At 48.6% G+C, this 20,606-nt stretch overlaps 1 protein-coding gene across 5 annotated transcripts in view; it reads right to left on the reverse strand.

Annotated features, from left to right (window-relative positions):
• Positions 1–14,777: 14,777 nt before the first annotated feature.
• Positions 14,778–20,606, reverse strand: part of ADCY8 (adenylate cyclase 8) — a 250,150-nt gene continuing 244,321 nt past the window's right edge. For all 5 annotated transcript variants that reach the window (XM_089335713.1, XM_051844023.3, XM_051844024.3 and 2 more), the window contains 3 exons: positions 19,880–19,972; positions 17,986–18,100; positions 14,778–15,346 (listed from right to left, as the gene is read on the reverse strand). In XM_089335713.1, the coding sequence (XP_089191839.1) occupies positions 14,859–15,346; positions 17,986–18,100; positions 19,880–19,972 (696 nt within the window). In that variant the 3' untranslated portion in view covers positions 14,778–14,858. The remainder of the gene's footprint in view (positions 15,347–17,985; positions 18,101–19,879; positions 19,973–20,606) is intronic.

The raw sequence follows: 20,606 nt of genomic DNA on the forward strand, positions 1-20,606 counted from the left end.
TGACAGATACAATTTTGTTGAGGGTTGGGGTGGGATCAACGATTCATCAAATGTCAATGCAAAACGTGGCACGTTGTGCACCAAGAAAAGTACATTGTGTCTGGGAGCACTGACAAGAACACTAGGAGGTGCACACTCTGGAGGAAGTGGCTTCTGATGTGAGTCCTGAACTTAGAGTCAGCCAGGGGAGGAACAGACAGCAACCCTGATAAGGAGGCAAAGCAGGGAGACAGGAGCAGCTGCAGTGCCCCAGAGGAAACAGGATGATTTTGTCTGTCTGGAGCAAGGATGGAGGTGGCTGGACAGGGGCCAGGTAGTAGGGACCAGATCTGGAAGGGCCCTTCAGGGTGTTTAGGCTGTACCTGCTGGGTAGGCTGACCGGTTTCCTGCTTGTTTGTATCTTCCTTCCTGTGCTTACTTATCATGCAAAACCTGGCAGGGCCACCCTTGGCTCATGGACTGCAGGTACTTGGCCAGGGCTTAGACCAACCATGATTCATCACCAAGGACTGGGCATGAGATTGGGCAGATGAGGGGGCAGTCGATGGTGGTGAGTTCAGTGTCTGCCATGCTCAGGATGAGGTACTCTGGAGTCCAGGTGGCTCTGTCATCTGATGGCCCTGGGTTCAGGGTGACAAAGGGAGGAAGGCAGTGTCCTTTCTCTCCCTGACCAGACTTGTGTTCTTAGGAATGGATGGAGGCTGTGATGGTGCATTGGACCTATTGGTCCCAAAGTGCCATCAACACTAGCAGTGGGTCAGCTGACCAGCATCAAGGACATGGCTGCCTGGGGCACCCAAGATCAGCAGGTCAGGCCTTGGCCTCTCTGACACTGTCAGGGCTCCACTGGTTTTAGCAACCTGAGTGACCTGTAGGAATTCCTGTCTCACCAGTTCTAGCGGTCACAGCAAACTACAAGAAGCATGGGTGGGTGGCCGGCGCCGTGGCTCACTAGGCTAATCCTCCGCCTTGCGGCGCCGGCACACCGGGTTCTAGTCCCGGTCGGGGCGCCGGATTCTGTCCTGGTTGCCCCTCTTCCAGGCCAGCTCTCTGCTGTGGCCAGGGGGTGCAGTGGAGGATGGCCCAAGTGCTTGGGCCCTGCACCCCATGGGAGACCAGGATAAGCACCTGGCTCCTGCCATTGGATCAGTGCGGTGCGCCGGCTGCAGCGCGCCAGCTGTGGTGGCCATTGGAGGGTGAACCAACGGCAAAGGAAGACCTTTCCCTCTGTCTCTCTCTCTCACTGTCCACTCTGCCTGTCAAAAAAAAAAAAAAAAAGAAGCATGGGTGGGTGGACACATGTCAACATGACTTGAGGGGCTGCCAAATGTTTTAGGAGGAGGGTGGGTTCTCTGGACAAGAAATAGATTCCTCCTATGTTAGCAAAAGCATTGTATTTGGAGCAATTAACGTGAACTATGATTCCCTTAGCAGTGGGGAAGCCACAGATAATTGGTGCCTTGCTACAAAGTTCTGGTGAAAGTGTGAGGATGCTTTCCTGGAGGAGAGAGGCAACACACTGGGGGAAGATACCTGGTGTGCTACCTGTGTGTTGTCAACTGGGCCCCGTTGCCACCCTTTTCTAGGGTCTCCTCTGCATTGCAGAGAAGCTAGGAACTACATTGCCTGGCACCCCCTCCCCAGGTATCTTGGACCACGATTCTCTCAGGTTAAGGTATTGGAAGAATTTGGGATCTGATGAGGGAGACAGTCTGACCACTTGTTGTGCGGAACAAGTGGGTCCAGGTGATGACCCTTAGCAGCACCAGGAAGAGGCACTGGGTCAGAGAGCTCCAAAGGGATTGGCCAGTCTCCAGGCTCTGTCTCATCAGGGGTGAACAGATGCTGGGTGTAGTTTTGTGGGGCATATAAAGCAGGCAGGCCCTAATAGCTAAAAATCTGCTTGTTTGGGCTGCTTTTGGAATAGCCAAATGTGTGAAAATCTGAGTTTACTGCTGGCAGGCTTTTGATCTAATGGGTCTCAGCATTCAGTGATGAAATAAACAACCCAGCAGCCAAGACACAAAGACCGTCATTGGCTCATTTATATCAGACAGAAAAAAACACTCAGGCAAGAGCTGGGATTTGAAGCGAAGAGGCCAGCTGCAGCCCCTCCTGTGGACAGAGGTATGGCCCTGGTGGCTCCTAGACTCAAGAACCTGTTCACAGGGCTTCAGGCTGAGGTCTCCAAAGGCGCTTCCTGGCTCCAGGAGGCTCCCCTGGCTTGACTTTGCAGCTCTGCACAGGTGTGGGCTCCCAAAGGTAGCTGTCAGATTCAAGTGTTGGTGTTATTATGTTGCTCTTCCCTGGGAGGACAACCTCTCTGAGCCTTCACGTCCTCTTCTGTGAAATGGGAATAATGTACTCTAGAATGTTCTCTGTGAGATATTTACACTAATGACTCATCAGAGTGTTTGACAAATAGCAGACGTGTGATGAACATGAACTCCTTTTTTTCCCTCTTCTGGCTTCAGAAATAAATGTCTGGGGGTTTGTGAATGGAGGAAATATTGACACAGAGCCCACACTCCTCAGCAGGTGCTGGTGCTTTCTTTGCTTAGCAATGGCTCAGGACGGTGCGGTCCCTTGTCCAGGATGGTGGCTGATGAGTGTGGGAGGCATGGGTAAGCTCAGTTAGTGCTGGAAGGATCCTTGATGGGAGGAGCTCAGAGCGCATTCTTTCCCCAGAAGAGAGGAGCCCCTATTACTCTACCTCCGTCCTGTGCAAGGCACGTGGTTGATTGCTCTTGCACAATTTTTCTCACACACTCTTCACAACAGGTCAGAGCTGTGGTCATTTCCCCCAGGTCACTACGTTACAACGTGGTGGGGTCTGCATGGGAAATCTGGAAGAAGCTCCAGCCTCCTGGATTTGGATCAGCCCAGCTCCAGCTGTTGTGGCCATTTGGGGGAATGAACCTGCAGATGGAAGATTTTTTCTCTTTCTCTCCCCCTCATTCTGCCTTTCAAATAAATAAACCTTAAAAACAAACAAACAAAAAAACAAAATGGTGGATAACTGCTGACTTGACTCCAAGTTTCTTGTGCTAAACCACCTCCCACCTCCCTGTTCACAGCCTGGCTGTGGCTCTGGCTGTGGCCTCAGAAGTGAGTTGGTTGGGCCTTTTAGTGGCTCCCACTTGCAAGAGGATTGGTCTGTGTCCTTCTACGGGAGGCCCAGGACTCCATAATCAGGTGGACTTGCCTTTTGTCCGCTGGGCTCACGATGTTAGGGTATAGAGACTCAAAATCCAGCTGGTGTCAGGGACACTGTTCAGTAAGCCTGGCTGGAGATGACCCTGGTGCATTGCCGAGCTTGTCCTACTTCCAAAAGGACAGCCCCTTCCAGCTCCAGCCAGTTCCTGCCATGTGGATTACAGACTGTTGTTGGATTGTCCAAAATTTGTCTCTTCTTCTTTTCTTTTTTCTTTGACAGGCAGAGTGGACAGTGAGAGAGAGAGACAGAGAGAAAGGTCTTCCTTTACTGTTGGTTCACCCTCCAATGGCCACTGCGGCCGGCGCGATGCAGCTGGCGCACCACACTGATCCGAAGCCAGGAGCCAGGTGCTTCTCCTGGTCTCCCATGTGGGTGCAGGGCCCAAGGACTTGGGCCATCCTCCACTGCCTTCCTGGGCCACAGCAGAGAGCTGGACTGGAAGAGGGGCAACTGGGACAGAATCCGGCGCCCTGACCAGGACTAGAACCTGGTGTGCCGGCGCCGCAGGCAGAGGATGAGCCTATTGAGCCGCGGCGCCGGCCTTCTTATTTTCTTTCATCTTGTTTCATTTTAACGGGCAAAAGTGGTATGCATCTATGGTGTACACATGATGTTTGGAGACACGTACACACTGTTGGAATGGTCAAATTGAGCTAATCAGCATACACATTACACCGCATACTTATTTTTTGTGATGAGAACATTTAAACCCTACAAATGTTCAATAGTTATTATCTTCAGTCAGCATGAGTCACAATAGCTCTCTTGAATGTATTCTTCCTGTCCAGCTGAAATGTTGTATCCTCTGACCCACGTCTCCCAGTACCCTCAGTGCCTGGGGACCATTGCTTTACTCTCTGCTTCTGTGAGTCTTACTATTTAAATTATTTACTTACTTAAAATTAATTTGTTTATCTGAGTGAGGGCAGATAGAGACAGAGAGAGGACTAGTGTGTTCTCATTCCCTGGTTCTTTCCCCAAATTGCTGCAGTGACCAGTGCATATGAAGCTGGGTGCTGGGAACTGAATCCAAGTCTCTCACATGAATGGCAGGAAACCAAATACTCAGCCATTTCCACTGCCTGCCAGGTTCCATGTTAGTGCTGTTTGAATTGAGCAGAGCTGGAACTTCAGGCCGGGTGTCCTTGATATGGGATGTGGGCTTCTCAGCTGGTATCTTCACTGGCAGGTGAATTTCCCACCCTTAATTTTTAAAAATTCCAATTGTAAGTGAGATCACAGGGTGTTTTTTCTTCTACGCCTGGCTTATGTCACTTAATATAATAGCTCCAAGGTTCATCTAATCCTATTGTGATGGGATTGTCCAAATTTTTAGAAGCCAGAAAACCAGATATTGATGTACAAATTTTCTATGTTATAAATTCTGACTATGCATTTGATTACAAAAAAATCTTTGCCTCCTGTTCTCCTCCCTGCATAAAAGAATCTCTGGATGGTGACCCAATACTCCATTCAATCATTTGTTTAATGATTTGGCACATGTTTGTTCATTCTTTGTTCACTGCCAAGCCTGGGCCAGGCACTGCAGAGCTGAGAACAAGACAGGGGAGACAGACAATGTAAGAAACAGCACCAGTCCAGGATGCCACAGACTGAAATGGGAAGTAGTTTTTGCAGTCAGGAGGTAGCATTTATTAATTCTTTAAATCCTTTTTAAAAGGTTTATTTATTTATTTGAAAGGCAGAGCTAGAGAGAGAGAGAGAGAGAGAGAGAGAGCGCTTCCATCCATTAGTTCACTCCCCAAATGGCAGCAATGACCGGACTGGGCCAGGCCGAAGGCAGGAGCCAAGAGTTTCCTCCAGACCTCTCACATGGTTGCAGGGGCCCTAGCATTTGGGTAATCTGCTGCTGCTTTCCCAAGCCATAGCAGAGAGCCGGATAGGAAGTGGAGCAGCCAGGACTTGAACCTGTACCCATATGGGTTGCCAGCACTGCAGGTGGTGGTTTTACCTGTTATACCACAGTGCTGGCTCTGACATTTATTAATTCTTAAAGTTTATTATTTAGTTGAAAGGCAGACTGACAGAGATAGACAGATAGGTAAAAATCTTCATCTATTGGTTTACTCCCTGAATGCCAGCAATACCCAGGGCTAGACTAGGCTGAAGCCAGAAGCCAGAAGCCAGGAACTCAATACAGGTATCTCACATGAGTGGCAGAGATCCAAGTAGTTGGGCCATCATCTGCTACCTCCCATGGTGTGCATTAACAAGAAATTGGGTGGGAAGCAGAGGCAGGATTTGATCCCAGGCTGTCTGATATGGGACGTGGGCATCATAAGCAGAGGCTCAACCTGCTGTGCCACAATGCCTGTCCCCAGGGTGTAGCATTTATGATATTCTCAGTTGTGTTTTTGAGAAAGTGGAATATGTTTGAGGTTATCATTATTCACAAGTTTTGGGGAACTGCAAATCTGCTCACCCCTTTGACTAAAACTCTTTTTTTTTTTTTGTACAGGCCGAGTGGACAGTGAGAGAGAGAGAGAGAGAGAGAGAGAGAAAGGTCTTCCTTTGCCATTGGTTCACCCTCCAATGGCCGCCGCGGCCAGTGCGCTGCAGCAGGCGCACCGCGCTGATCCGATGGCAGGAGCCAGGTGCTTATCCTGGTCTCCCATGGGGTGCAGGGCCCAAGCACTTGGGCCATCCTCCACTGCACTCCCTGGCCACAGCAGAGGGCTGGCCTGGAAGAGGGGCAACCGGGACAGAATCCAGTGCCCCGACTGGGACTAGAACCTGGTGTGCTGGTGCTGCAAGGCAGAGGATTAGCCTAGTGAGCTGCAGCACTGGCCAACTAAAACTCTTAAACCAGTTGTTGGGAGAAGGAAATAGAAGGTTGTAAGTAGGGGAGTAACATGACTTGGCAAATACTCTGATTGCTCTGGCTGCTGTTGGAGACAGATGGAGAAAGTAGGGAGAAAATTACACAGTGCAGTGAGGAGACAGTGGGAGGATCTTCATGGGATGTGGGCTAGGCGGCAACTACGCAGACTAAGAGAAGCAGAGGTTGGAGAAACCGTTGGCTGTGGACTTGGGGTTGAGAGAAAAAGCTGGATGGAGGAATTAGTGGTTGGAAGAATTTCTTTTTGTTGCTTTGGTAAAGTCTTGTGTGTTAGTTTGAATTAAACTTTGCTGCAATAAAACAGAGAACTCCTAATAATGAAAGCTTAAGCAAGGTAGTATAATATTTCTGAATGTTACAGAAAGAAGCAAAAATCTCTGGGTGACCCAGGGATGTCAGAATGTTCTATGGTGTAGCTTCAACCTTGTGAAATGTGGAGTTTAAAAAATGTGGTTTGTGCTGTGGCCTGGGAAGGCAGTGGAGGATGGCCCAGGTGCTTGGGCCCTGCACCCCATGGGAGACCAGGAAAAGCACCTGGCTCCTGCCTTCGGATCAGCGTGGTGCACCGGCCGCGGCGGCCATTGGAGGGTGAACCAATGGCAAAAGAAGACCTTTCTCTCTGTCTCTCTCTCTCACTGTCCACTCTGCATGTCAAAAAAAAAAAATGTGGTTTGTGTTCCCTTTGAACGTGGGCTGGACTCAGGGACTTGTTTCTAAATACTGGAATGTGATGGAAGTGTTAGTGTGGGACCAAGTTATGAGCATGTATTGATTTCCTCTGAGATCCCTTCCTCGGAGGGAAGCCAGCTGCCATGTTGTGAGAATGCTCAAGCAGCCTTGTGGAGAGGTCCATGAGCCAGCGAAGTGAGATCTCTTGCAGAAGTCAGCAAGGAACGGCAGTCTCCCCTGTGACCACACCATCCTGCAAGTGGTTCTTCCAGTCTCCTTCAAGCCTGAGGCGATGGTGGCCCTGACGCTCAGCTTGGCTGCAGCTCAGTAGGGATCCTGAGTCAGAACCACACAGGGAAGCCTCTTCTGGATCTCTGACTTGTGCAAACTCAGAGAAGCAAGGGTTCCTGTGCGAAGCTGCTCAGGGTTGAGGCGATCTGCCTGGCCCCAGATACTTAACACATGGTCCGAGGTGGCAGTATCCATATCCAAGATGCAGGTTGGAGGCAGAGGAGGAAGGTGAGTCTTTAGCAGGTGGGACCTGACACCTTACCTTACTTTCCATTGGTCAGGGCTTGGTCCTAATTGTCCACAACCAGTGTCAGTGGAGACTGGCAATGCTGGCTCCATTTTTGGTGACTTTGTCACCAGGGAAGGCAGGAAAGTGGGAGCCAGAGAACACTGAAGAATCTTCACTATGACTTGGTAGTGCTTTGTGTTCTGCCTAAAAAGAGTGCTTTGTGGGGGCAGGCATTTGGCGCAGTGGTTAAGCTGTTGCTTGGGACTTCTGTATTTCATCTTGAAGTGCCTGGGTTTGAATCCCAGATCTGCTCTCCATTCCAATTTCCTGTTAATGCACACCCTGGGAAGCAGCAGGTGGTGACTCAAGTCCTTGGGTCTCTTCCAACCATGTGGGAGATCCAGAGAGAGTATTAGACTTCTAGTTTCAATATGGCCGAATCCCACCTGTTGTGGGCACTTGGGGGAATTAACCAGTGTATGGGAGATCTCTGTCTGCATTTAAAATAATTAAAATAAAGGCTTTCTTGTTGATGGAAAGTAATCACCTCTCAGTCATTACTTAACAGAGGAATTGGAGAGCTTACCTTTAAGAGGAGAAATACCATTTTCTTCCAGAAGGTGGCAGCAGAGGCAGTGTTTAACTCTGCTCTCTGGTGATGCCTCCAGTTGGACTGGGGTTTTTGTCCCTGAGATTGCACTTTACGTAGACCTAGGTTTGTGGTAACTGTGCTTGGCATCTCCCTGAAGGGCCCCACTGAGAGAAAGAGAAACCATAAGGGATTTTTCTGGTGAGACTGGGGAAAGCAGGACAAGAAAGGCTCTCATGGAAAAGATAGAACGTAGCAACTGGAAGAGGGAAGGGGATGGGTTGCACAGGGTGGGGAAGAAGACAGGGGAAGACGAAGAGCAGGAGTGGGAGGTGAGGGTCAGAAGTGGTTGCCAGTGGGAGGGGCTGTCGTCTCTGCAAGCTCTACCATGATGGGCTTGGTGTGGTCCTCCTGGTCCGCGCCATCTTCCCATAGAGCTGAGTCTGGGGGAGGAGCCTGAGTGTGCTGAGAACAGCTCCTGTCTCTCATGGCGGTGGTCTTATGGGATAAGCTTGGTTGGGTAGAGTTCTCCGCTGAAAGAGGTGCTTTGGATATGCAGATAAACCTGGAGTATGCTTGCTTCACACCAGCACAGTGGTCCAAGCACCTTCATCTCACCATGTTACTGTCCAGCCTCACCTGCTCATCCTTGTCCCACATTCACCTTTACTGATGCATTATCAGCTGCTGTAAAATCCTAAGTCCGGAGGCAACAACTTCTCTGTCTCTGAAACCTTCAGTGTTGCCCATGTCCTTTAAAGGCAAACCCTTCGCAACAGCTCAGCAAAGCAGAAGTCAGTGTCTTGTCAAGGGCACAGCCAAGGGTGAGAGGGCATGGTGAAGGGGACCTATCTGTTGTCAGCCTGGGTGCTGTGGGATTTGTTTAAATCTCAGTGTTCACCATCCCTCTCCTAAAAACACGTTAGCCACCCCCAAATACAGGTTACTCCACGGGAGACCTGTTGCTTCATGCAGGCAGAGGCATATTTCAGCTGAACAAGCTCAGTGTCAGGAGAGACAAGCCCTGGCTCGAGGTGTTTCTGAGGACGGTCAGGGTCTGTTTTGTTGTCTCTGTGCACCCAGCAGAGGTCATCTGTCCTACAGTGTCCCAGTGCTGCTAGGAGAGGGCATCTCTGTCTGAGGCAGGTGCCCGAGGGGAGGTGTCCCAAGGACCCATAACTCAGCAGCTTCAACAGTTTCTTTGTTTTGTCTTCTCTGCAGGAAAGATGGAGTAAGCTGTCACTCAAAGAATCCTTGGTCCAGGTTTGGCCTAGTGGCTAAGCTCCTGATGTGGACACCTGCATCCCATATTGGAGTAGTTGGGTTTGATGCCTGACTCTGGTCCTGAGTCCGGGTTCCTGCTAAAGCAGACACTGGCAGTCAGTGGTGATGGCTCAACTAGCTGAGTCCCTGGAACCCATGTGGGAGACCCGGATTGTGTTCCTGTTACCAACTGTGGCTCCCTGGCTGTTGTGGGCTTTTGGGGGAGTGATTGTCGGCTCTCATTTAGGCCCTTGGGCTGGGAGGATCTAGATGACCTCCTGGTGACAGGACTTGCTTATTTACAGCCAGCAAAGGACAAGAAATCATGTAGGAGTCAAGCCACAAGGAATACAGTTGTCCATATTCTGCCCTAATTATGCTTTTAATTGTTGAGATTTCGTTGGATAAATGGTTTTCTTTCTTTGCACTTTAGTTTCTTTATATGTAAAACCAAGATATTGGACCTCATATGACTTTTGGGTTCTTTTCGGCATTAACATTCCATTTTTAGGTAGAGTTTTATAATTTATTTTTACCACTTTTTAAGTTTCAATTTATTTTTATTTATTTAAAAGACAGAGAGAAGAGGGAGGGAGGAGGGGAGGAGGAAGGGAGGGAACAAGGGGGAGAGAGAGAGAGAGAGAGAAAGAGAGAGAGAGATGTTTTCTAAACTTTTGGTTGACTCCTCAAATGCCCAAAACAGGCAGACAGGGCTGGGCCAGGCCAAAACCGGGAGCCCAGAACTTAATCAAGGTCTCCCACTGGATGACAGGGGCCTAAGTAGCTGGGCCACCACCTGCTGCCTCCCAGGGTCTGCATTAGCAAGGGGCTGGAAGTGGTACCTTGGGCTTGAAGCCAGACACTCTGGTATTGGATGCAGGAGTTCATTTTAATTTCTGGGCCAAATGCCCATCCCTATTTTTATTATGATCCCCAGTTCCCTGGAAAATTAGGATAATAATCTCTTTCTCTGAGAGCTGTTATGAAGATCAGTTGAAGCCATATTTGGCAATGCACTTTGCAAACTGCGAATCACGCTACAAATGTTCGTGCTCATTGTTATGATAATGCCACGAAAGGGGTCAGTGTATTATGAAAAGATTGTGTCTGATATTACTATTTTCAGACAGAAACAGTTGGCGTTGGAGTCCTGCTGTCATCTGAAAGGCAGTACCCGGAGTTCACATGGAGTGCTTTGGGTGCTCACCCAGGAATGGCGATCTTATCTTCCCAGTGTGGGCGGGGGCAGGCGGCTGGCTGGCAGTGTGCGGCTGATGTGCCATTAATAATTCACACAGGCACATGGTGTTATTCTGCAGGGCACCCTGCCCCTGGTAACTCATCAATAAAATATGGGGGCCAGTTGTTTGGAGCCCAGAGCCAATCCAAGAGCCACTTTCTCACTTGGAAATGTGACTGGCACAGGCTCCAGGGTGTCAGACAACCCCGTGGCCTGGAGTAAGAATCAGGGAAGAAAACAGGCTTCAACACCCTTCTCTTAGGGCATGCAGAAGGGCAGGGGATGTCCTGAAATCTGGTCAGCAGTGTTATTTATTCTGACCCTGGGGGAAATCCTCTCTCTGAGCCCGCAGGGGAGCTCAAAGGGGAGGTCTAGCAGCTGGAGGCCCCTCTACAAGGTGCCCACGCCACCCAGACCTTTGCCTGAGTGTTGAATCATCAGGGTGAAATGAAGCATTTTACAGTCCAAGAAGTAAACCCACTTGCTTTATTTTTGCTTAGTTATCATTTTTCATTATTAAGCTAACACATGCTCAGAAAGGAAGAATTTGCAAATACAGAAAAGTTAAAAAAAAGATTTAAGGACACAAAAACATTGCAGATGGCCACTATTTTGATAAAATCACTGTGTGTTTAGTAACAGCACAACCAGCAACATTTGAGTGCAGCCCAAGGCCAAGCTGGTAAGTGCTTTAAACGCATCCCTGCCTGTTATCTTCATAGCAGCCTCATCATGGGCGGAGGCCTGGCACTCTTGTAAGCATGGGACCAAAATCCAAAGAGCTCTAAAAGCCAAAGTTCATTTTTAATGAACAAGTGTGCCAGACTGTTCTTCTTGCTGTTCCATTTACACAGCCCATGCCTTGTAGGGAGTCTGCTAAGGCACCCAGCTTTCAACTTCGTTGAGTGGCTGTTATTGCCCCCATCACAGGGCTGGGCTTTCATGCTTGGGACAGGACTCCTGCCTGGGCCAGACCATCTGTCTTTGAATTTCAGCACCACTTTTTTCAGGTTGTGAGTTCTTAGGTGAGTTGCTCAAACTCTCCCTGTGGCAGTTCCCTGGTGTGTGAAATGGAGATGATAGCTTAGTGCTTGCTTCCAATGGGGAGCAGCTACACTCACGTGGTTCCCGAAGACAGAAGGAAGAAGGTAGCTGAAGAGGAACTTCTGGGCTCATGGTGATCTGTCTGGCGTTAAGGGATGGTGGCTCAGAAGGCAGCACCTGCTCAAACTCAGTCCTTGCAGGAATGAATGCTGCACACAGCCTTGCCTATCCTCGAAGCAGGACTGTGCTTGTCTCAGGGAGCCTGTATTCCCTACACAGGCTGGTCAGTGGCAGTAGGGGTGTGTCACTGGATCAGCCTCCCAGATTCCAAGCCAGGGAGGCAAGAGCTATTGAGAAAGCCTCCCTATCAGACCCAGAGACACTTAGACTCCACCAACCATACTCTCGTTCTCTTTGTGTTTCACCATTTTGGACACCTTTCCCTTTGCAAGAATTTGACCTTGACAAAACCTCCAGTCTCACTAGCAGAGTTAAGGGGAGAGGGGTGACGGTGAGGTTGAACATGTTTACCAATTATGCAGCTTCCTAGCAACTGCTTGCCATTTCAAGTCCTTTCAATAAATGAACTGAACAGAGCAAACTTGTAGGCAACTAGAAGCACACTTCTAATTTCACAAGGACTGTTTGCTTTTATTCACTCTGCGGACTATTACAAAGCCCATGAAGAGGCTTGTTTCTTAGGCATCCAACCACAGCCAGTTTGCTGGTTCTGTCTCTTGTCTTCTTGCTCTTGGTGTGGGAAGACTGCACACTTGCTGGTGCTGATGAGGGAGCTGATCTAGAAGGCAGGGACTCAGTGCTTTGGAGTTGGGTGAATTGGCACAGAGGCCAATTGATGGGGGTTCTTGGTGGTCTCATGGAGATTCCTGGTGCCATCCTGCCTCCTTGCTCCATGCTTTGATGGATCCCCAAAGGAAACCACACCTCCCAGGTCCAGTTTGGGATGTCAGAATGTGGTCCTGGGCATGATAACTGGACAGTTGTCCAGGGATTTTGTCCTGAATCCCAGCTTGGGGGATAGGAACAAAATCTGTCCTTGATAACCTCTGTTCCTGGAGCTGTATTCATCTGTCTGCTCACTGAAGTCTCTGCTGAACACTGTTCTTACTCTAGAGCAGACCAAGGCTTGATGATTCACAAGTTTTCTCTGCCTGTTAGGTATTACGATTTCATTGTCTGGCTGTCTTTACTGAGTCAGCCTCTTAATGTGGTGTTATTTATCAGGCTTCTGACCTACTTGGACTCACTCCCTACTTCCATCCTGTGGTTCCAGGTCTCTGCATTCCTTTAGTTTTTCCTTCTTTAAATGTCCTCAGCAGGTTGGACTGAGGCTTTTCCAGCCTGAGATTCTCTGAGTTTGTGTAGATTATAACAAGTCCAGCACTTGTGAAGGGCTTTTTAACATGACATCTTCTCCACAATTCTACTGGGGCTTCCTGTGTATTTTGGAGGCACACATGGTTTCCAAGAGCAAAAGGCGTTCCAAGCATGGTTCAACGTTCAAGGTCCTCCTGAACCTCAGCTCCCTCTTTGTGTAGGAGAATATGGTTTCACTCTGACCATCGGGGTCTGAGACAGGTATTTCCTTGCCAGCTTATCTACTGTGGATTTATTATTGGAGCCACTTATTTTTCCTTTTTCTTTTTTTAATGGGCTGCTATTCAGAGTCAAGAATTTAGAGTATGATTGGGGTTTCATTCTTCCTGTTCATTTCTTGAATGTTTTACCTCCAACAGTGCATTTACCAGAAGAGCTTAGTGTTTATAAACACGGACTTTGGGCTTGGACAGATGTTCATTCTTGATTGTATTGATAGAGGCACTACTACCCACTGCACTTCATTTCAGTTTTGTAAGGAAGCCCAGGAAGAACCCATGTCTCAAGTTCCCTTGCAGAGTAAGTGTGGAAGAACAGTAACATAGGCAACTTCCTGGCCAGGCATCTGAGACCTTCTGAGTTATTCTTTTCTCCCCTCCTTTCTTAAATTGGCTGGAGAGGACCTAACTGAGGACTGCAATGCCCCGGGAAGGAGGTTAGGCCCTGAGGTCACCGCATGGAGGACCCCTGCAGACATCCAAATGACTGTGAACAGAAGCTCGTCTTCCGCTGTGCCTAGCCACTGAGCTTGGGAGTTGCTTGTTGCAGCAGTCAGCTTTGATTCGACAACATGGTGCTGAAGCTAGCTCAGCATGTTGACTGTATGGTTTTGGGCAAATCCATTCGTTTTTGTGAGCTTTATCATCTGTATGAAACTTTTCTGCAGCCTGAGGGTTGTAAGAGGATAACTTAGAATGCAGTCTTCCCAGGAGACGGTGGATCTGCCTGCAGCAGCTAACCCGGTTCTAATATATCTGGATTGAACTCATGTCAGGGCTTTTGCGTTTGCTGCTCTCTCTGTTTAGGTCACTTTTCTCTCAGGTCCTGTGTGGTGCTTCCTTCTTTGTATTTAGGGTTGATCTTGTACATCATGTCCTTGAAGAAGCCTCCCCTGTGACGACAGTTAAGTCAGCATCCCTGCCTTCCCACTCATTATCCCAACTGTCCTACTTCACTTTCTTTATTGTATCTATCACTATCTGAAAGTAGATGACTTATATGTTGGTTTGTAAGCATATTGTCTGCTTTCTCACAACTAGAATGTCATCACCAAGAGGAAGACACTTCTGTTGGGTTTTTCTAAAACATGCAGGCACCAGCCTAGGCCAATATAAAATGCTCAGTGTACACTGGTTGAATGAATAGTACATACTGTGAGGATTACATGAGGTCATTATGTAAAGACTTTGACACTTGTCCTGGCATGACATGTGCTAAAAGCATGGAGATTGAACACGTGTTGTGGTATAGTGTGTTGGGCCACCACCTGGGATGTGTGCCTCCCATGTGGGAGTGCCATTTTGACTCCTGGCTACTCTGCTTGAGATCCGGCTTTCTCCTAATGCAGCTGTTAAGGCAGTGAATGTTGGACCAAATATTCAACCCCTGCTACCAATGTGAAGAACCAGGATGGAGCTTCTGGCACCTGAATTTGGCCTGGCTCAGCCATGGCTGTTATGGACTCTTGGAGAGTGGACCAATGAGTAGTCTCTCTGTCTCTCCCTCTTTCTCTGTCACTCTGCCTTACAAATAAATGAGTCTCTTAAAAAAATCATGAAACTTGTCATTGAATGTCTCGTTGTGCTAAGTCTCTGTTTTACAAGGCCTTTGTTCCCACGTAGCTGGGAGCCTCTCAAAGTCAGAAGCTTGCTCTTATGTATCTTGTTCCCCATAAACCTTGAACATGAGAGGTAGGCAATCAATGTGACTGAAGAGGACTTGGTGCATTCAAAGACCAACGAAACCATCCTTGTTCTAAAAAAAATTAAACCTTTTTATTAGTATATTTATTTTATATATAAAAGAAATACAAAAAAAAGAAACACAAAGAAAATGCATTTATGGCAAATCGGATTTGTCAGTGCCTTCAGCTTGGGCCCCAGGCTCCGGCCCAGTGGGAGTCAGCAAAGTCCGTCGGTTGTAATGGCCTTTGATGATCCCCGTGTTGTTGTTCTCATTGAGTAGCTGCTTCTGCCTTTGCCGGTTGAGGGACTGGACAAGGCCCAGAACGACTGCAGCCAAGGAGTACTGCCCGGGTAGTCTTCTTGGGGGCAAGATGAATGGGTTGGGTTGGACTCTTCCCAGGAGAAAGTACGTTTTGATTTTCCCTTCCTGTTCACTGATGCCTTTCACGTAGATCTCCCCTCGGTAGTCAAAGGCAAAGCCCTGGTCCTTGAGGATGAGATAGGTCTCCTCTGGCACTTGGATCCGTCCGCTCACCCCTGTGCTGTCCATTCGGCTGGCCAGGTTCACGGTTTTGCCCCAAATGTCATATTGAGGTTTCTTAGCGCCAATCACACCAGCAACCACTGAGCCATGGCTGATGCCTGTGAATGAACCAAAGGAGCAAGAGATAAGAGAGAGAAGAGTGACAGCAAAGGTCTGTTAAGGAGCTGTGGGTACAGTATGGGGTGGGTAAGGGGCAGTGGATGAGGCTGGCAAATTAGACACCAACCAGATTGGAGCAGCCTTCATTTGTGATCCTAAGGAGCGCTGGCTTTATCCTATAGGTAAAGGAGCGCTGGTAGATGTTGGCGTGGGTTGTAACTGGATCCAATGTGCGTCTCATGGAGACTTTCCCTTCTGCAGCAGTGAGGGGACAATGGAGGACACAGGAGGCCTGTCAGGAAGCCTGCACCATGAACTAGGAAGTGGTGCTGAGCACTTGCTCAGCTCTCAGAGCGCTGTGTTGGCAGAGGCAAGAGGAGGTGCCACAGAAATGACCCCTGCCAGCCACTTCACACTCTTCCTCTCTGTCTTTCTCTCTGCTCAGACGCTCACTTCCTCCCAATCCCAGAGTTTATTTGGTAAATTATTTTAAAGGCAGTTGCAAACAAATGCAAACGTCTCCTCTAGAAGTTAAAACATTTCACTAAATGTGTTAGCAAGCATGCATGTCTCCTGCTAGAGTTTCTTCATTCTGTAGTCATTGACTAAGCACCTGCTGTGTTCCAGATACTATCTGGGCATTGAGAATAGTCTGGAAAAGAAGAGAGATATAGCCAGCCCTCATGCAGTTTACATTCTGCTGGGGAGAGACAGAAAATAATAAAGAAAAAATAAATCAGGCTATAGGAGTAGACAAAGACGGGAGAAGGTGCATTTGGGAGTAAGGTAGTAAAGAAAGACCATTTAACCAGGTAGAGATTTGGGTAAGGTTGTTCTAGTCAGCAGTGAGAGCACCACACACACACACACACACACACGATATAAAGGACTAGAAACTTGCAAAACAGGCTATGGAACATATGGGAATCACAGTGATAGTTAACTCTTTAAAATTGCAGAGCAGTTTTTGACCATTATCACATTTTTTAAACATTTCTTTAAAATTTTTAAACTTATTTAATTGCAACATGGGGGGGCAGGAAGATGGAGGGAGAGAGAGAAAGAAAGAGAGAGAGGGAGGGAAAGTGCAATCATCCATCTGTTGATTCACTCCCCAAATGTCCACAACAGCCACGGCTGGGCTCTGGCAGGCTGAAGCCAGGAGCCAGGAGCTTAATCCAGGTGTCCTGCGTGGGTGGCAGAAACTCAACTGCTTTAGCCATCACCACTGCCCCCCAGGGTGCATGTAGCAGGAAGCTGGATCTGGGTGCTGAGCTGGGACTGGAACCCAGGCACTCTGATGTGCGACGCGGGATTCCCAAGTGGTGTCTTTACAGCTGTGCCAGACACCTCCCCCATTATTTCACGTGATCGTCATGTTCCTTCTGTGAGGAAGGCAGCCGGGGATGTAAAATAAAACAGCCAGCTCACACGCGAGGAAAGTGAGAGTCAGAGGGTTTGAATGCCTTGCTCAGAGTCACACAGCTGGTTAGAGCAGGTTCCGAAACACACACTGCGATGCCCAGTCCAACTGGAAAATTGATTTTCTAACCCTAGAGATTGATGAAGCTCTAGCAGCACTGCCACAGGTCACACCAAGGGTTGGCCCTGCTGTGGGCAACGTCTTCCGAGTTTGCTTAGAATGTCGCTCTGTGCAGGGTTAAAGATCGCTGTTCATTCCTGGGTCAGTTGTGTAGTCAATGATTTCAGAAGGGACAGGCAGGGTCGATGGGAGGCGTGGGAACAAGCCCTGAACGTCCCATCCGAGATCAGAAGCATGAACTATGGCTTCTTTTATTCCCAAGAACAAAGGCCCACAGCATTCCTCAGATCTGGCAAGGCAGATATTGGTATTTCTTGACCCCTTTTTTCTTGAAAGCTTCTAAGGAAGAACCGAATACAGCGGGGGTTCAGCAGTGACTGTTGCTCTAAATCACACCCTGGCTCGCTGTCAGAGGACTCTGGAGGTGCTGCGGGCACTGCCTGGCTGTGTGGTCTCAGGCCAGTTACTCCCCCTTCTGGGCCTGTGTCTAGTCATTTACACCCTGAGAATGTGGACAGAGGCTCCACGGAGAGGCAGAAGGACGCAGCACATTCCATGAACCATAAGAGATTTTTCATTTGCAGTGATAGTGGTGCTGCTGCTTTGCACAGAGGTGTCTGTGGGCCCACAGCAGGTGAGCTGAGGCTGAGTAAGGGGCTGGACAGCTCGCTGCCTGTCCCTGGGTCAGTATGAGTAGAATCCTGCTTTTGCCTGGAGGCAGTTTCTAGCAGAACCGGAGAGCAATACATGAAGTGATGCAGAAGTCAGAACTAAATGACTGCACTGTGGAAGGGATAGTGGACAGGCAAGTTGGAAGAGAGGTCACCACAGTCTGTGCTTGCTAATGACGGGCTGGTTTGTGTTTCTGCACACGGGTCAGTGTCCTTGCCTGGCTTCCAGAGTCTTACTTGAGAGAAAGCACAGGAAGGCCTGAGCTGACCCTGTCCCTGTCCTTGGCAGGGCCACACCGAGCCTATTGCAGTTTGTAGGAAAATGCTTCCCTGGGTTAATGTCCCAGGCATGGGAGGAGCTGAGGGAGCAAGGCCAGCCAGCTCCACACACTCACACTTGCCAGTTTTACCAGCTGCTACTCACCGATCCGGAGTTCAAAATTGTTGAAGGAATGCTTGTTGATCTCCTGTATGCTTTCAGTGAGGGCGAGAGAGAAGTCGGCCAGGGCACACAAATGTCCCCACTTGTCTTCACATTGCTGGAGCAAATAGGAGAGGAAATTCATTTAATGTGGCTGTCAGTGGCATTTCTGAGGCAGGGGCTTTATGTCATAATCCCACCTGCTCAGCCCTCAGCAGGAAATAACCCGTGTGTGAGCCTTTGTACCCTCAAGTCATGGGTATTCCAGAAATACAGGATTGCATGAGATTTTCTTATAAGAATGTGTAGGGGTGGGCCACCATATACCTTCCCTTCCCTACATTTATCTGAATCTCATGAATTCCTGAGTGTGTTCACTGATTGGCACGTGCCCACATGCATGTACCTATGCCTTTATGCGTAGCTTTTCCAGGCCAGGAATCATGCCTATAGCCTGTGAATTACTCACAGCATCCGTTTGAGGGATGTTTCACATAGACAGTTGCTCTCCAAACCCCTGAGTAAGTGCAGAATAAGCTTCTGTGCCTCTCTGAACCTTAGTTTCCAAATCTATAAAATGAGTATAAGAAAACTTGCCCTCTCTACTCTCAGGACTGGATGAGATGATGTTGGTGAGAGAACTTGGCATTCCTGTAGAGCAGAGGGTGGTAGCCAGTTTCAGTAAAAGGCCAGGTAGCAAAAATTCTCATCTTTGTCATGAATATTCAACACTGCCCATGTAGTTTGAAAGGGGCAATAGGCAAAATACAAATAAATGGGCGTGGCTATGTATCAATAAAGACTTAATTACAAAGTCAGATGGGAGAGTCACATTTGATGTGTGGGCCATAATTTTATGAATGCCACTGTTGTGTGCCCCACACATGTACCAAATTACCAGCATGACTTTCTTCCCATGTACTCTCTCTATGAGTTTTTTTAGGGTTTTTTTTTTTTTTTTTTTTTTTTTTGACAGGCAGAGTGGACAGTGAGAGAGAGAGACAGAGAGAGAAAGGTCTTCCTTTGCCGTTGGTTCACCCTCCAATGGCCGCCGCTGCGGCCGGCGCACCGCGCTGATCCGATGGCAGGAGCCAGGAGCCAGGTGCTTTTCCTGGTCTCCCATGGGGTGCAGGGCCCAAGCACTTGGGCCATCCTCCACTGCACTCCCAGGCCACAGCAGAGAGCTGGCCTGGAAGAGGGGCAACCGGGACAGAATCCGGCGCCCCGACCGGGACTAGAACCCGGTGTGCCGGCGCCGCAAGGTGGAGGATTAGCCTATTGAGCCACGGCGCCGGCCCTTTTTTAGGGTTTTGGTTGGGAAGAAAGTACAGGAAGGATGAGATGAAAATAATGAGGATTTCATCTCCCAGAGGAATTTGGACTTGTATTCATTTAATTTTGAGGATGTACGCGGTGCAAGGCTTTGTGTGGGGACATGGCATTATCTCAGGCAATTTGTGCATCAGCTGTGGAGTGTCCTTATTTAACACGAGTGCCTGGCACACGGTCAACACTCCCAAAGGCAGAAGCTGTTATTATTGGTACATACAACCTCTGAAGGCAAAAGCAAAAACAAGAAAAGAGGCTAGTATAAGGGCTTCAGTAACATCCCTAACTAATTTATTACCAGGGTATTTCTTAGATCTGATTTTGTTCAAGTGAACGGAGAGTGAGGCTCAGAACCAACCTAAACGCTTCTCAATAAAGTCATGTTGTTTCATCCAGGAGACTCTATCTGCCTTGGAGCAAACGTACATCACACGACCATTATGATCCAATTCTGAGGATTTTCTCCTCACTGTTCCCCAAGTCTCTTGGTGATGGTGATGTAACCACTTCCAGTGACAAGATCGTGGGGTCCCGGGCAAAGTCTGTGATTGATTCCAGAGTCCTTTACCTGTTTTTCTGGTGACAGGCCTGACACGGCCATGTAAGTGCTGCCAATGGTTTTGATCTTTTCAATGTCCTGGAACCGGTCTTCACCAAGCAACTGAAACAGACACAAGTAACACTCTTAGTCCTGGGGCTGATTCCTCTAGGAGGCTGGGGGCTGCTGATACAGGCCCTTGGCTCACCACGAAGATCGAATTCTAATGGTTTAGCATCCTTAAGGTAGCTGCTTGTCTCTCTGAGGATCATGAGATCATGCATTCTGTCACTACGTATATTTATTGAACAACTGCTAACCACCAGCAGCCACAGTCTTTAGGGAGTAAATCTGTTTGTATGAATCTTTGAAATAAGCAAAGCTATTTGATCAGCTTAAAGAAGGAATCACAAATGTTCCCCAATCCATCGAGAAGACTTTGTGGCTTTGCTGTCGCAATGTACTCTGCACTCTGCGGCTTCTCAGCACTTCTCTGCACACTGTTAGCCTTCAGTCCTCTGCGATAACTTGTCTCTTCCTGCTCTCACCTCCTCACTCCCAACACGGCGGCCAAGGCGACCCATTCACACGGAGTCAGCCCACGGCCCTGCTCTGTGCTAACCTCTCCTGTGGCTTTCTGTGATTTTCAGGTCAATGCCAGTCTTTCCTGTGACCTGAAAGGCTTGACACGTCCTGCCTCCTCCTGTGTCACTCTGCCCTTTGCCCTGGTCACCCAAGAGCCAAGCAGTCCTGGTGT

This window comes from Oryctolagus cuniculus, chromosome 6 (assembly GCF_051225735.1).
Source record: "Oryctolagus cuniculus isolate XC-2025 breed Fujian yellow rabbit chromosome 6, ASM5122573v1, whole genome shotgun sequence".
NCBI lineage: Eukaryota > Metazoa > Chordata > Mammalia > Lagomorpha > Leporidae > Oryctolagus > Oryctolagus cuniculus.